Here is a 16,164-nt window from a genome sequence, read left to right as displayed (position 1 = left end):
ATTTTGTTTTGCCTACGATGTCATCTTTATGGCCCTTCAGTAGCTATTACCATTACTTTCTAAGTGGCTTTCCAGAAGCTCTTGCTAGCAGAGAATATTTATAAGGAATTGAAATGGTTTGATTGAAGTTTTGAATATTCTGGTTCAGCTGTGTACAAGCAACACTAGAGGGACGGCTAATAACGTAACAATACTTAATGTATTTCAATAAAGCCTCATGAGTTTCACCATAACGCACACTATAAAGCACAATGTAAAAAATATCAAGCATCACTATCCCACACTCCCACACGCATCCCAGTCCTTTAATAACTGATTGATTAATAAGGTAACCACATCGATGAGATCCATGGAGAGAACTTCGAAAAGCTGATGGCGTTTCCTTAATGTTTATCTAGGCGGACGCATTCGCCGAGCCCAAAATCAACCTGCGTCTTTCTCCACAGCCCAGGTGGTTCTGTGGTGAGAACTTTGCTGCAGTGATGCACATGCTTAAAATTGATGGCCTGCGTATGGATGTATACTCCTTTCTCCCCCCATCTCACACGCTTTGCAGCTTTGGTTAACATGCGCCAAGTGTACAAGCAATGCGCTGAGTGGTATGGTTCCCATGTATGGGCAACAAGTGAATCGAGATTTTTCAGAGAATCAGCGGAAATTGGAATGGTATGGTTGCGATCTTCCCACCATGAGAGAGGTTCCGGTCCCGGGGTTTTCAAATTCGAGAGTGCTTCCAGAGCAAGCTCCTCGTCATAACAAACTTTTGGAAGCCATGATGCGCCCATAACATCAAAAACACACCCACGGGAGACTGCCTCTGCGCGCGACTTCCCACAGCTCACCATTGCTGTAGTCTCGGTAGACGATGGAAGAGATGGATGTAAGGCGGGGGCCGTATGCGTGTGGGAAGCCGTGATTTTATCGAGGCTCCACAGCCTGTAGACCGCTATCACATTGAGCGTTGCTATCCCAAATAGGAAAGCAAAGACAGCCGCCCAATATCGACGATCAGTAGTTCGATTGGATCCCCCTCTCACTCTAATTGAGTCCTCAAGATCAGAATCCGTTTGGACTTCGTGGTAGGTAAACGGTTGGCCCATATTGGGTCATTGGCCGTTCGATGCTGGGTACAGTTAATGGGATATGTAGTTAAATTGCGCGTAACGACTTTTTGGAAGGAAATAGGATGATAGATCAAAATGGAAAAGTTACCTTTGTGGAAAAACAGCGCTGTAGGTTCATTTTGTCGTAAGTGAACATGGGTAAGGCGGGTGTATGAGATCTCGATGCACAGTGAACCTTATGCATTGTCATAGTGCATTGTGGCCAGAGGTATGCACGGTAATCAAAGTGCTGACACTGCATATATGCTGACAGCGGGGTATGTAACGTCTTTCCTACCTAGGTATTCCTTGTAAGTTCCAACATTTATATCTACACTATCAATGGACCTTAAAATAAGGTTTAAGTTTGGCTTACTAATCACTCTATATTGACTTCTGTTGGAATATTCCATTAGCCACGACTCGCACTCATTACCCAAGTATTCCTAGTGGGTATAACACCTTTTCAACTAACAAAACATAATTTTACATACTGGTGTTCGCGTAACCTAACTATAGCAATCTCCTTTCTTCAAAAGATCCGCATTGTTGGCTCCAATCCAACTATTCCTAACTCCAGATACACACTTCACTATCAAACTGAATCTAAACTGCCCAAACGAAGAGTTCTACCAAAGAGCGGACACATTGGCCCGGAAACGCCAAGTATCAACCACCTTCTAGATATAAAAGAACCTTTATACTCATGTTCTTGGTGGAGGAGGCGGCACCCAAGTCCCATTCTTTAACCAAACACCAACACCACCATACAGCCCAGCCGTCGAGCCGCGCAAAAACGCAAATCGGAAGAATAAGTCCTGCGGAGGAGAATTTATCTCATCGTCATCATCATCATCATCATCATCGTCATCACCATCCTCATAGTTAATCCTCAATGGAGTATCTCCAAGTGTAGATAGGGAATTTAGGTCTCTAGTACTTAGCCCCTGACGACCACGACGGTGCCATGTGAATATTCCCTTTTTGGTTTCATCCACATATCCACGCCAGCGTTCAACATCGTTGATAAGAACGCTAACACCGTCAACGTTTAACTCTTTCATCCGTTTCCGATCCCATAGCCTAAATGTAATATTGCCGTTGCCAGGGAAATAATGACTCTCGTATGGCGAGGCAAGAGACACTGTAGCGGATGAACTATTGATATTTGGGGAGCTGGCGCCCCACCAGGTACCAACGCCCGGAATTTCCCCTAATGCATCAGGAGTTTCAATAATGGATGCAAAACCCCATCTTCCAACACCATGGACAAAGAGGCCGAGGAGAAGGCCCTGGTATAGAATAGAAGGTCGAGTAGGTATAGCGGTTCCGGGCATGAGAAGAATAGCTAATATATAATGATGGATACGCAGTCGTAGTCCTGGAAGGGCAAGCAGGATAAATATTGAAATCGCGATAACCAGGTAGATTTTGATGAAGTGGAAGAAAAGACCTCCCTGGCGAATCTGCCACGCCTGTGTAAGGACTATAGTGATGACAATAGTCAAAACAATAGCTAATGCAAGTGGGGCACCCGGCTGGTTCTGTATGTCATGTGGGGTGAGGCGTTGGATTGGTATCCAGCTCGCGAAGGTGTAGTTATTGAGCGCTCCGATGAAAGCAGGACCCAGGTATAAAACGGTTCTGGTGATCTGGTACATCGGTGGAGAGGAGAGCGGCTGAAGCAGCGGGACCGCGCAGTAAAGGTATAGCACATAAGCAATAAAGCTGGCTGGTAGGAGACGGGAAAACAACATGGAGAGCAGTTCAGCCATCCCAGCTACACCTGGCGGGTCTGAGACGAGACCAACATGCATAATGAGGATAACAAACGTGCTGAAAAAGAAAACAGCAGGTGAGGTGGTGAATATTGATAAAAGCGCGAGCGTGGTTGCGGTGATTGCGAGTAGGACCCATCTCATATCTCGTGGACATTTGAATTCTTTCCCTTCTAATTTCACGAACTTGTATGACTTGGGAAACTTGGATGGAAACCCTGTGGAATTGAATCCATGTGCTTCACTAGCGAAGTACTCGTCGGAAGAGCCTACCAACTGCACAACACCACAGCCCCCATTAGCACCAGAAACAACCCCCGCATGTATTGCCGCCTGGCAAACGTAGCTATCTGCACGATATATGGCATCTTCTTCAGGAGACCCTGGAGCAGGACCGCCAACGATAAGAGGCTGATAATTCAGCGTTTGGTTGCCAACAATGTAAGGGTTGAGTAACTGTGTGCTTGTGCAGAAAGCCGGGCATCGGAACGCAAAGGAGGAGGCCTCAAAGGGCCTGCAGTCATAGCCGTTCAAGCCACAACGATGAGCGTTGATCCTATATGAATATAATGATAAATATGAGAACAAAACACATATCTCTGGGATAGCAGTTCTCACCAGTAGTTTGCACTGCAACCTATTGGACTAGGTACGCCATATCCTTCAATATGGCCTGATGATGCTGAATGCCTTAGAATAAGGCCCCAGGACAGGAACCATGCGAAATAAAGGCCCAGTAGTAAGAATATCTTCTGTTTTTTCTTCGGGAAGTATTTCTCCAAGAAGACAATAGGAGCCTCCTGAATACTTGGGAACCAAGGTTCAAACCGTAGATTATGCGGCGGATCTGGACCCTTCAACCACTTAACGGTTGCACGTCCAGCCTTGCGCAATGGCAGCGGCACCCAGCCCCAACGGAAGGACTTGGAACTTTCGGATAGCCAGACTGGTACTACCGAAGGGACGTCATTTGTGAGTCCAAAAGGAAGTAAATTGTCATTGTTTGCTCGATCCGCGTCATGATCATCTATAGGAATAGCAGGTTGTTCAGACAGGACTGGTTGCCCGTCTGAACCAGATATGTGTTCGTCAGGCATCGCGGAGATGATGCATCAGGCGGTAAGCGCTGAGTAGATAGGACGTCCGCCTGGTACGGGTCGACCAGCGCTGTGTATATGTTGACTCAAAAGGCGTCAACAGGGCCCACGAAGATTTTTAAAAGACGAAGGACAAGACTTTGCCGTAATAGGACTCTCTCCTGCCGATGACGCAACCCTTCGCGCCCATCTGCGCTGAAACTGTCGATGAACGAACTGTCCGGGGCATCCGTTCGCTTATATAAGACCTCGGGACCCGCCAAGTGCGGCGCAGTGACGTCTAAATTTAGGCTGCATAAGCGCCGCTAGGCGAAAAGATAATCCGAATCCTCATATTGCCCAATTGGTCATATTTAGCGCAGTCATGTTCGTTGCCCATTTTTTCTCCATGAAGCCATGTGTCTAGACAGTTATTTTATACTGTAGCTACACAAGATACTTTGTGCATAGTCCCCAGGGAAGCATATATTTTGAAAGATGACTTATTGGATGCAGCTACGGATACGACCGGACCTTTGCGCTCCCCTCAAAGTGCTCGGATATGGAGAAGTAATGGCTGGTGTTTATATTGGCTACGCCTAAGTCTAAGTAGGCATTGTTTTAGGTATATGGCGGCATAGAAAACATTAGTTATAATGTATTTAGCTGCTCAGACTTCCGGCTGGGAAAGTTAATCCATCCGCGATGTGTGCATGGATTGCATCGCTTCAATTGCCTGTATCTCAAGCTGCAAGGAGCTTCATGCCCTCAGTTAGCCCCACGAGGCGTTAGACCCATGGCATTCAATATAAAACTCCAAATCGCATGCTTTTAATATCATTATATCACCCCTGGCATTTTTAATATAAACGTAGTCTTGAAGAGAAGCCCTATCCAAGGCCAAAAGCTTAGCCTCTTCTTCGCATGGATGCAGCGGCTGATTCCTGTTCCCGCCCACTAGAACCTGCTGGTTTACCAGTGTCAATCAGGTTAGGATTTGTTCCAGCCATCCATCCAGCCAAGTCAAAGCCTTGAGCTGCGTTGGCAGGATTCGTTTTCTTTGAAGCACGCTGCTTCTCAAACTCTTCGCGGGTTTCAGGGTCCACTAATTCTCATATTTGGATTAAAATCGGGAACGATTAATGATAACGACAGATATGGAAACCAAGTATATGGAAGATAGACGTACTGTTCTCGATCAGGTATGGCATTCCAAACGTAACAGCCAAGGCAAAGACGGCGAGAAGAATCATGGGGTTCTTCAACAACGTCAACGGAGAGACTAGAAAAGAGACAAACATTAGTTCTGGTGTTCATAACGCATAATGCCTTCATGGCTGGTAATAAAAGTGTAGCGGAGGCGTACATTTCTCTCTTTGCTCATAAAAGTCCTTCTTCGCAAGCACCTTTGCCTCGACAACCACCACTCCGGGCTCATAATCACCGCCTGAAATAATCTTCTCAGGCCCTTTATTATCCCATGGATTACCACGGTAGGTTTCCCAGACACCGATTATTTTTCCCGTCTCCGAAGAGACGTCGACTCTGTAGGGCGCAAAGACATGGCTTTTTGAATGGATATCTAGGAGATACGATATCGGCTTTTCGGCGCCTTTGGGTGCTGTAGGAAGTGATAGATCATCGAACACAAATGTCGAGAGATGGGACAATGGCGCCTTTAGAGGCCCATTTGGCTGAGAGATAGTCGTGAGAGTTGCGTAGGTAGATGACGGGATCGAGCCGATTCGGGCGGAGGATGGGAGGGCGACGGTCAGTGAGGAGGCGACGGAGAGGGTGCTGGAAGATAGAGCCAGGAGCGAAAGTAGGGCAGACGAATATGAGAAATGCATGGCTGCTGAGTTGAGTTGCTGGGTTTCGCAGTTTGTGCTCTGTCGCAGTGAGATGTTGATGTTGTGAGGAGCTCGAGGTTCAGGCAAGGGTTGGCTGGCGGCTCCTCTTGGCTGGACAAACCACCAAGTGGTCAAACAATTCTACGACGCTGCTACAACAAACGCCAGACTTTCTTCCCTTTTTTAAATATATAAACTTGAATGACTGTATCGCTCCGCGTCTGTACGTGATAACGGCCAGAGAGACGCAATATATACATAGAATATGAACTGCGTAAGAATATATTCTTTTATATACACTAAACTACTAGGCCACAAAGGACAAAAAGGCCGAAGTTTCAATAGGAATCATTGGCTCTGTGCGTCAATGTGTGGCAGCCGTATCAAAGTGGATGACATAGCTAATCCAACCACCACCCATCCATGGATGGTAATCTATGGTGCCGGGAGTCGTCCATGAATTAGCTACTGGAGGTAACTGACGGGCAGTTAGCTAGAGGAACGGATCAACGATGATCCAACCTTCCTTGAATTGAGATTTCTGTTCAAGCCCTCCCAAACCATCAGCTAGGAAATGACCTCAATTCAAACCCCTTTTCAAGCTGTTCAGATTAGTTATGCTTCGCACATAACTAGTTACATAACCTTGCCACATATCCTCTTCCATAGCTTCTACAGCTTCCACTATCATCACCATGTACACGCATCCAGTACACTACCCACATAAGCCTTAGCTTCTTGGAACAGTCTTTGCTCCTTATGAAAGAGCCATGGGACTTGATTGTGTGTGACGTTTTGCTCCCCACGGCTATGAAATTCTTATAGCCAGCACCTAATATCAGTTAATGACACACTACACACCCTCTCTCTTCAGAAGCTTTCCCAGTCGCTGTAGAGCACGGTCCGAGTGTTCGAAATGGTGCAAGGTTATACCCACTATCACTGTATCAAGTCCGTGTACGGCTCAGGAAACCCGGCCAGAAAACCCTCTTTCTCAGCAGGATCAGGCTTTGATCGATCACTCTGGCTGTGAGTCCGAGGGAACCATTGTGCTGGCATCGTTATGATGCATAGCTCGCCCTGTTAATACCAGATTTTTAGAAACACTATATGCCAGGTGGGATACGACCTCAAACCGTCAGCATATCAAATTTTCTCCGGTCCATTTTCCAGTCGGTATTCTGGTCCGATCGGTCCTGAACCCTGCCTAGGTGTTGATACATATTATCGATGCTATCGGTGCTACCGGAGATAGTGAAGAACAACACTGCCGTATCATTTACAATAGTGTTGAACTTCTCACCTCCCGACGAGCATTGTTTTGTCAGGGGCAGCTTTTTTCCCTCATCAGGGACCTTGTCCCGGCTATAACAATCTGGTGTTTATATGAATGCATAACTAGAGAGGTGGAGATTCTCAAATCATCGAGTCTAGAGGAGTTCTTGAGCCATCTGGTTGACTGCTTCTTTAGAATTGAATCCTTGATCCATGCATAGACAGTCTTATATCCGAGGTGTCCCTGTCCACTTGTCTGACTACTATTACAGTTACTATTTGTGCGTAGTCACATACATAGCATCGAACATCACGGGGTCGGTGGCACTCGATCGGCATACCTCATCGAGCAGCTCAAGCTGTTGATAAAAAATCCGGAACTCCTGGGCCATGGCGAGTCGCACCGTTCAGAGCTTCAACGCCTCACTCGTCTGGCATCTGTGGCATTGGAGACAAAACAAGAATCCATGCAACGCATAATGTTCACGCACCTTCTCCTCGTCACGGCGCGCCTCAGCAATGAGTTCCGCCTTTTGGATGCCCTAGCCAAAGGCAACAATGCAAGCCCAGTGGCGCCTTCTGACCTGATTAAAGCCAGCAGTCTGGCCAAGAGCCTTGTTAGCGCTACCATGGACTACCACTGCTACCACGACCGTCAATATGCGTGATGTTGGTGAAAAGGGCTTACCCGGAAATAACGGAGTTAATAGCACGTGGGGAGCAAAACCGTATCACGTGAGGCACCTTTCTCGTTCTATATATAGACGCTCCCGTCCATCAAAGTTTCTTTCCGCCCAAACTAAGTTTCCTGATTACCATTAAAGTTATATAGAGTTCTAACTGTTGTTACGACCATCGATCACGATGGCTGCTGCTCCTGCTGCCGTCCCCCAATTGACGAAGAGCAAACCGGAGGGCATCGACCTCTATGCTCGCTTTGCTCTTGCTGGAGCACTGGGCTGCTCCATCACCCATGCCGCCTTCACTCCGGTCGACGTGTACGTTTCCTCGATTAGTTATCTCTCACTCTAGCTCCACCATCAACTAAAATAAAAACAAAACACACACAGTGTCAAGACTAGGATCCAGCTCGATCCCGCCACCTACAACAGTGGCATGATTGGCGGTTTCCGCCAAGTTATCCGCAATGAGGGCATCGGCGCTCTTGCAACGGGCTTTGGTCCAACCTTTGCAGGCTATTTTATGCAAGGCGCCTTTAAATTCGGCGGTTATGAATTCTTCCAGCAGAAATTAACCGATGTTCTCGGCGCGGAGAAGGTCAAACAGAATCGCACGGCTGTTTACATGCTTTCCGCTGGTTGTGCTGAGTTCTTTGCCTCGGTTGCGCTTTGTCCATTGGAAGCAACACGTATTCGTCTTGTCTCAACACCCAGCTTTGCAAGCGGCCTCGTTGGTGGTTTCGGGAAGATTTTAAGAAATGAGGGTATTGGAGCCTTTTATTCTGGCTTTGGTCCTATCCTCTTCAAGCAGTACGTTTGTCCATTTGATCAAAGATTCCCTCATTGTTGGATGAAAATAACATGATAATGAGCGACAGCTAACCTACGTACAGAGTTCCTTATACAATAACTAAATTCGTCGCTTTCGAAAAGGTCTCCGAGGCCATCCTGAGCCAGTTCGAGGACAAGTCCCAAATATCAGCTGGTGCTTCAACCGCTGTGAACTTGGGATCTGGTCTGATTGGCGGCTTTGCGGCTGCTATTGTGTCTCAGCCTGCCGATACTATGCTGTCTAAGATCAACAAGACGAAGGGTCTGCCTGGTGAGGGCACTGTCTCTCGGCTGATCAAGATTGCTGGTGAGCTTGGTCTTCGTGGATCTTTTGCTGGTCTCCCAACCCGCCTGTTCATGGTCGGTGGTCTCACCGCGGGCCAATTCGCCATCTACGGCGACATCAAAAAATTCTTGGGTAAGTGTGTTTTTTCCCTTTAGTCCACTTAACATAAAGTAAACTAACTTCGTCCACAGGCGCTACAAAGTAGAGAGAGAGAGAGAGAGAAAGAGAGAAAACGTTAGATATCATTTCCCCACTTCACACGTTTAGACCAGTGTTAAATCTTTCAGTCAGTATAGAGGTCGAATCCAACTCTTCTGTACATGCTTCAAGGTTGTCGGCAATCTGCGCCGCAGATGTGGCTGAAAGGCGGCCCGGAACAGGAAGTTGGTTCTCTGGAAGAGGATGTAGGCAAGCCGACCGAGGTCCGTGTCGGGATACTCCCGTAGGTAACTTGCCAGCGCTTTAACCTTTGCCGCCAGGGCCCGAGCCGAGTTGGCAGACAGGATGAAGAGCCCAACCGCCCTCGATCTCGACTCATAGCCACCCTCGTAGGCCCCATCCCAGCTCTTCATGATGGCGTGGGCATTGGTCCCGCCAAAGTCGAGAATGTTTACACTCAACGGTGCCATGAGCCTCAAAGTATTATGGACGGTCGCGTGCGCTCGTCCAGCTCGCACTTTATATATGTGTCTAGGATAAGCTGAGCTTGTGCCTCTGCGCTCGGCATTGTGATACCTATTTATATTACGGTCAGCACAATGAAGCAATACAACAGATTGTCCGGCAGTTAGACCTAGAGCTCAAATTCGCAAGTCAGGGTGAGCAACGCTGTCTTATTCCATGGTGCTGACTGTCTTGGTGATAGAAAGCCTTGATATCAAAACGGCTGGGCGGAATTTTTTGCACGATATTTCGAGGCTCCTTGAGGAGGCCTCAATAATACCCATGATAAAGATTGTGTCGAATTCAATCAGATGGGACAAGGGATTAAATAGTCCTTTTAAACACAGACTGCGAAGCCAAGTGAAATTCTGTGTTTGATGATCAATGCATCAGGCTACGCTTTCTAAAGTCATCAGTCCTTCTGCTTTCCGGGCACGAGCGAGGTGGGAAACAACGAGGTATTTGAACTATAAGCCTTGAGTAAGTATATCACCTTTACCCTCCGTTATTCACCCATCCAAAGGTTCTGCCGCCGCAGACATGCATCTGGTAAGCCAAACCTCGAAGATAACTATGAAAATTTCTCGAGTCCGATCATATCAGAGCTATGGCAATTTTATCCCGTGGTATGGTGACCCTAATAACCTCTATGAAGTCACACTCTTATCCAGGGCTAGAGATCCCGGCGATTTATGCTTAACAGGTAGATTTTTTAACTCCATCAAACGGCCACATCAACATCATATCTTCACGATCCTTTTGGCTCTCTAGATCCCCTATGATTGTCTCATATATTTGTTGATGAGTTTCTTTTACAGTTTCCCATTGATCCTCTGGGACCCAGCCATCCTCTTCAACCCCTAATGTGTCAACGAGGTCCTTCCTGAAAGTGAGCATCTTGTTATAGATCTCGAGTTGTTCCTGGTAAATCTGCATTTCTTGTGAGGATAGGGCGGGAATAGGGCAGTCATCTGTAAAACCAAGATCCTTCCAATGATCTCTTAGCTGTACTAACTCGTATGTGAATGGCACGAAGCCATCTTTCCACGTCCGATGACAGTAGCGAAAGGGTCGGAGGAGAGTCTCATCGATATTTCTTGCTGCCGCCAGTCTCGGAGCTAGAAGAGCCAAACCCACTTCGTAGGCCTGGCTACAAAGGCTGTCTCCAGAGTCTTCAGGTGATTCTTCTTGTGGAGGTTTCGCAAAATCGGGTATGTAATCGGCATAATAGAATGCTGGCTCGACGCTTGTAGATTGCCAATCAACATACCCTGTGACAATAGTGGGATTGTCTTCGGAGACGAATATATTGCGCTTATGTAGATCGGGGTGAAATAAAGTTGGTGTTGCATTAGACTGTATCTTGGGATGTTGTATAAGCTTGGGGAAAACAGTTTGTCCTAGTTTCAGAAGTTCTAGATGCTTTTCTATCGAGCCTTGATAAGACGGTTGCGGCTGGGTAATAGGATAGCCAGCTGGCGGCAGTCTTGCAAGACCGGCATCAATCAAAGCTGAAGAGTACGAGGATACGTCCAACCCTGTAAGAAAGAATTAGGGTGAGAAGGTACCATAAACTAGAGGGATAGAAAGCTATAGCTTACATGGTCCTCTATTTGGCTTTTTGAACGCATAGTATCTTGGTTCTCCAACATTACAATCCCAATATGTGCTTCTACAATGCGGGCCAATACAGTACCTAGAGTTATCAAGTAATTCTTTTGAGCAAGAATCAAGAAACGGCGCATCTGCAAAATAGAGACTGCCATATGCCGGAAAGCCAAGGTTGGATATATCCATAATATTCAAGGATATCGATCTGATACAATTGATTCTCTGAGTAGTAGACATTGCTGGCCACACATTATGTAAAGGAACACCGCCAACATGCTCCATGATAATATATGCAGAACCAATAGGGTTATTTGGGTCATCACTCCAATCTAGAATGGCTGGGATTGGTACTTTAGTATTTTGCTGCACTAGATACACATGTTAGTAACCTTGATGCTTTCCTCGTAGACTTAGTTACATCTCCTTACAGTAAGAAATAGTTGCAACCTCGGAATTGGTAATAAATCTAGCCTGCCCAACAACGGATGTTGGCAACTTTACAACCACACGTGTTCCATCATTGGTTGTCATAATGAATACTCGGCTAAAGCCACCTTCGATTTTCTGGCAATTTTCTATGGATGTGGCCGAAGGGTACAGAGAGAGGACCTTTTCACATAGATGATTGAAATTGAACTTTATATATCGGGCCGCATGCTGCTGTTGCTCGAGGTGGAGCCATTTGCCGGCAGTGTATGAAAATAGTGCTTCATTATATTGTTAGTTTTGACTCACAATTCCAGTAAAATAGGAGGTTTCGGGCTTAAAACTCACAGTCCATGGATGACGGTGGTGGTACTTGGGAGATGCGGCGTAGCCCAATCGTCGTGAGATGCAGTGGGATTTGCTTTGATGATGCATACCTTATTCGGTTATTAAAAGAGCTAAGAAGCAATCTTCGACATCCCGATATTATGAACATTGCAAGAAAGGTATCAATAGGCAGAGAGAATACACCAGAGACGAGGACAATCACAGCGAGGGAAGTGATGAGTGGGTGCTTGACAAGCTAAACGCCAAGGTGAAACAGAACCTCAAAGGTGGGAAGACCAATGATGATACATAAGACCCTATGATCAGGGGGGGAGGAGGGCGGCATGTTTAGCTATTATTTGTACTTTGCTTCCGCGTTTTCCCTCTGCTTTTGTATGCATAAGGAGTCTCATGTTCAAGATATAAGTGTCCTATGAGCACACATGTAACTATCTAGTTAACGGAATGGACCAACCAGATATATTACACTAGGGAGGTAATTTCTATCGGTCTAGATTGACAATGTAGAGCTTTATATAGTGGTGTAGACTGGCAGAGTATACATAGCTAGACTCCTGAATCTCCGGGTACAGCGATCCATGCCATGACACGCTTCCTAAAATTCGCACACGGGATGAGTCCTGGTTACAGTTCTTCTACACGAATTGTATGGATGCATGTAAATATCTAGTAGCTAACTAAGTTCAAATAAAAGGTTAAGTGTAGGGGGGTGCGTGTTCGCACGGTATGGATTCGTAGCCTAATCTGGAGGAAAAAGACGATACGGAAGTCACATTTACACCGACTAATAATAATATCCACCCTAGTACTTTAATACAAGAAGGAAAATATGTCTAAGGAGCCGCTATACGCCTGTCGCCTTTTTCTTACAACTTAGCCTTAGCTCTCTTGGCTACTGAGAGATCGGGGGTATGGGCATAGAGTCTATCAAAGACATCACGGTACATCTTGACGGATTGAGGACGTTTCAATTTTAGGCTAGGATAATTGTGTTAGTATTGTGATAATGTAGTGTCAAACCATGCGATTCGGGGTAACTTACGTAGGGGTCAAAAGGCCGTTATCAATGCTGAATGGATCAACCATGAGAGCAACGTTCTTTACCTTTTCGTAGCCGGAAAGCTTGTTCGCTCTAGCAGCATGATCCATATCCCTTAGAACAGCGAGGACGACTTTCTCATCGCTGGCAGCGGCCTTTAGGGCCTCAGTGTCTTCCATGGCAATGTTTTTCTTTAGCACTTTGCTGGCAAAAGGAGCGAAGATGTCGGGCTGGACGCCAAGGATGGCGACTAGATGCGACTGCACGCCGTCACCATGGACAAACGCTTGGGCGACATATGGGCAAGAGCTCTGGTAGATACCCTCAAGGCGCTCGGGGGATACGTATTCACCCTGGGCAAGCTTGAGCAAGTTCTTTCGGCGATCAATGATGTGGAAGCGGCCAAATTCGTCAACCTGGCAGACGTCTCCGGTGCGGAACCATCCATCCTCAGTCATAGCTTTGGCGGTTTCTTCGGGGTTCTTGAAGTATTCTCGGAACATAGTGTTTCCTCTTAGAAGTAGCTCGCCTCGTGGGTATGGCTTGTCATCGACAGAGTAGTCCATATCTGGAAGTGAGAGCAGACAGGCTTCTTGAGCAATAGAAACAGAGCCGCAATGACCTGAAGTCAAGTCATGACCAGCCTGACAAGTGGCAATAGCGTAACTCTCAGTCAAACCGTATCCCTGGACAATGTTGGCGCCAAATGCAATTCGAAGGAACTGGTGGAGAGAGCCATCGAGTGGTGCAGAGCCAGAGACCATACATTTCATACGATCAAATCCGAGTCCAGCGGCGACCTTCTTAGTCCAGATCCTGTCATAGATGGAATGCGTGTAGGTGGCATCTTGTGGTTTGGCATCCACCAGATTGGCGGTCTTGGTAGAAACAACATGTCTCGATAAAGCACCCTTGAAGCCAGGCTGTTCGACAGTGGCAGCACGGATAGCTCCACCGAAACGGCTGTAAAGTCGTGGAACAGAGGCAAGCACAGTGGGTCTCAGGAGCTTGAAGTCATCGACCAGCTCGAGAATGTTTCCATGGAAGTAGCCAATTTGACCACCAGCCCAGAGGAGAGCTTGTTCAATCAGCCGTCCATAAATATGCGCAAGTGGGAGGTACGAGCAAGAGACGTCACCTGGCCCCTGTGGAATGGTGCTCAGGGAGCAGGAAGCAGCAGCGACAGCGTTTGCGTGGGTGAGAACAACTCCCTTGGGCAGGCCAGTGGTTCCAGAGGTATAGTTGATAGTAACAATATCATCGGGCGAAGGCAGGGTATATGGGCGGTTAAGAGACGCTCCGAGCTCTTCAACCTCGTTGAGAGTATATATGGCAACTCCGAGCTCTTTTGCAATAGGGTTGAGGATGTCACGCTTCGTGTGGCCCTGTGGCTCATTGGAATCAAGGTCTTCCAGACATACGATGAACTTCAAGGAAGGGAGACGGGGCTTCAATTTTAATAGAGTGGGGACGTGTGGCAGGGAACAGGCCACAGAGACAAGCTCGGTATTCTGAACGATAAACTCGGTAGCTTCCGGCCCAAGAGTCTCGTAGAGAGAAACAGTGAATATGCCTTGCGACATACAAGCCAGGTCTGATCCGCTGTTAGTTATAGCTTCACATGCAGCATAGAGAGAAAAGAAACTCACCAACAAGCTGCCATTCCGGGCGATTCTGGCACCAAAGGCCAACACCATAATTTCTGCCTTGGACGCCGACGCGCTCATGAAGTTCAGCTAGACCAACACCAATCGCTGCACGTCGCTTCTGGACAGTCTGATAGTCCATCCAAACATACGGCCCATAGCTTTTAGTGGCGGGGATCCAAGGGCGGTATCCGAGACAAGGCCGTTTTGGATATAACAAGGCTACATTAAAATCAGCCAAACAGCTCTTTCAAAACTCGCATGATGTGTAACAAAGGGATAAACGAACCAGCGGATTCAAACATATCATGACCTGTATGAACCTATTGAGACGGAAACAGGTGAGTTAAAAAATTGCATTGTTAATTAAAGCGGTACTTCATAAAACAAAGAAGTAGCAGGTTGGGCTGCTGGCGTTTGTCCGTAGCGCAATAGAGTTGCAGTATACGCCTGAGTATGGTATGCTCACCTTTGGATCGATAGACTTGGGGAGCTCCTTGCTGCCAATTTTCCAGTGTCTATATATCTTGCTTCGACCTGGTAGTTCGGAGTTGGGCACTGGGACAGACTCTGGGGTCCCCTTTGGGGGCTTCTGGCCATACTCTGCAACGGCCGCCTTAAGCGGCGATTCAGACGAAAAGATCATTGTGATAGCTTCCGTGTCCCTCTGCTAGAGTATAAATAGGTAGGTATAATATAGGTGCCGGCGCCGGTCGTAACAATAACCAATTCCAACTGTGTGATGTGCTCCGTTCGAGGGGGGTTCGGTACGGCGAAGAATAGGGGAATATTAGGTAGAATAGCCTGTCACTAGACCGATCACCAGGCTCCAGTTAGCTTGACGGATGCTGAAAGAGCCCTGTGGGAGTGCGCATGAGAGAGCGACGACCGCAGACGTGGCACCAGAAGGGGATTAATAGGCGGGCGCCGGCATGGACATACCTGGGACTCAGAGCAATCAAACGCACGACAAATAACGAATAGCTAGCTGGGTCGGTTATTCCATACCACGTAGTTGTCGAGCCTGAGGAATAGGAGAGAGGAGGAGGACGAGAAATAGGGGAGAGAGGAGGAGTATATGCAGGAGAGGGTCGGGTGCATGCAGTGGAAGAAGATGGAGGAAGATTTCCCTTTGCGGTCGATGCCCGTCGTGGTGTTTGCGCCGAGGGAAGTACCGCTACTTCAGCCCCCAGGACCCGGCGCGCTTTCACATGTCCCCTGTCAGGTATTTTTCTGCGGTCTGCTACAGCCAAAAGGTACTTCTATCCTGCCTGTCCTGCGCTGCGTTCTGGGGGAGGAAGTTGTACCGGTACTTTTGCTCATTTATGCAAGCCTCGGCTGGGCCAGCTAGTCAGTCAAACTGTGTTTTTTTTCTTGAGACGTCGGCTTACCCGAAGAAAAAGGACGAGACATGACGGGAAGAACGCAGACGCAGACGGCAGAGGAAGATGATCGAGAGTTTGGTTCACATGCATCATCATTCATTCGTTCTATCGTTGAAGCTAGCTGGCTGAACCAGTACATACAACTATTTACGTTGTCTGCTCCCTTA

General features: G+C 47.3%; 7 protein-coding genes across 7 annotated transcripts; 2 read left to right on the top strand and 5 right to left on the bottom strand.

The window, feature by feature from the left end:
- Nucleotides 1-383: 383 nt before the first annotated feature.
- MGYG_04359 (hypothetical protein) lies at nucleotides 384-1,100 on the bottom strand (the record flags this gene model as incomplete). The annotated part of the gene is made up of 1 exon (XM_003174134.1): nucleotides 384-1,100. One exon carries the CDS (start codon nucleotides 1,098-1,100, stop codon nucleotides 384-386), a length of 717 nt encoding a protein of 238 aa, XP_003174182.1.
- Nucleotides 1,101-1,807: 707 nt separating this feature from the next.
- On the bottom strand, nucleotides 1,808-3,978 carry MGYG_04358 (LCCL domain-containing protein; the record flags this gene model as incomplete). Its single annotated transcript, XM_003174133.1, has 2 exons — nucleotides 1,808-3,437; nucleotides 3,500-3,978. The coding sequence occupies 2 exons, from the start codon at nucleotides 3,976-3,978 to the stop codon at nucleotides 1,808-1,810; spliced, it is 2,109 nt and encodes a 702-aa protein (XP_003174181.1).
- Nucleotides 3,979-4,865: 887 nt separating this feature from the next.
- Nucleotides 4,866-5,807, bottom strand: MGYG_04357 (hypothetical protein; the record flags this gene model as incomplete). The annotated part of the gene is made up of 3 exons (XM_003174132.1): nucleotides 4,866-5,062; nucleotides 5,147-5,239; nucleotides 5,324-5,807. The coding sequence occupies 3 exons, from the start codon at nucleotides 5,805-5,807 to the stop codon at nucleotides 4,866-4,868; spliced, it is 774 nt and encodes a 257-aa protein (XP_003174180.1).
- Nucleotides 5,808-6,723: 916 nt separating this feature from the next.
- On the top strand, nucleotides 6,724-7,750 carry MGYG_04356 (hypothetical protein; the record flags this gene model as incomplete). Its single annotated transcript, XM_003174131.1, has 2 exons — nucleotides 6,724-6,836; nucleotides 7,384-7,750. 2 exons carry the CDS (start codon nucleotides 6,724-6,726, stop codon nucleotides 7,748-7,750), a joined length of 480 nt encoding a protein of 159 aa, XP_003174179.1.
- A 196-nt stretch (nucleotides 7,751-7,946) lies between these two features.
- MGYG_04355 (mitochondrial phosphate carrier protein) lies at nucleotides 7,947-9,084 on the top strand (the record flags this gene model as incomplete). The annotated part of the gene is made up of 4 exons (XM_003174130.1): nucleotides 7,947-8,080; nucleotides 8,153-8,572; nucleotides 8,656-9,011; nucleotides 9,071-9,084. 4 exons carry the CDS (start codon nucleotides 7,947-7,949, stop codon nucleotides 9,082-9,084), a joined length of 924 nt encoding a protein of 307 aa, XP_003174178.1.
- Nucleotides 9,085-10,238: 1,154 nt separating this feature from the next.
- MGYG_04354 (serine/threonine protein kinase) lies at nucleotides 10,239-11,934 on the bottom strand (the record flags this gene model as incomplete). The annotated part of the gene is made up of 4 exons (XM_003174129.1): nucleotides 10,239-11,080; nucleotides 11,144-11,521; nucleotides 11,582-11,860; nucleotides 11,928-11,934. 4 exons carry the CDS (start codon nucleotides 11,932-11,934, stop codon nucleotides 10,239-10,241), a joined length of 1,506 nt encoding a protein of 501 aa, XP_003174177.1.
- An 859-nt stretch (nucleotides 11,935-12,793) lies between these two features.
- Nucleotides 12,794-15,258, bottom strand: MGYG_04353 (long-chain-fatty-acid-CoA ligase 5; the record flags this gene model as incomplete). The annotated part of the gene is made up of 5 exons (XM_003174128.1): nucleotides 12,794-12,905; nucleotides 12,970-14,560; nucleotides 14,616-14,834; nucleotides 14,902-14,935; nucleotides 15,082-15,258. 5 exons carry the CDS (start codon nucleotides 15,256-15,258, stop codon nucleotides 12,794-12,796), a joined length of 2,133 nt encoding a protein of 710 aa, XP_003174176.1.
- Between the last annotated feature and the right edge of the window lie 906 nt (nucleotides 15,259-16,164).

This window comes from Nannizzia gypsea, genomic scaffold (genome assembly GCF_000150975.2).
Source record: "Nannizzia gypsea CBS 118893 supercont1.3 genomic scaffold, whole genome shotgun sequence".
NCBI classification, from domain to species: domain Eukaryota; kingdom Fungi; phylum Ascomycota; class Eurotiomycetes; order Onygenales; family Arthrodermataceae; genus Nannizzia; species Nannizzia gypsea.
The sequence above is the reverse complement of the archived record's forward strand: the minus strand, read 5'-3'. Positions and strand labels throughout refer to the sequence as shown.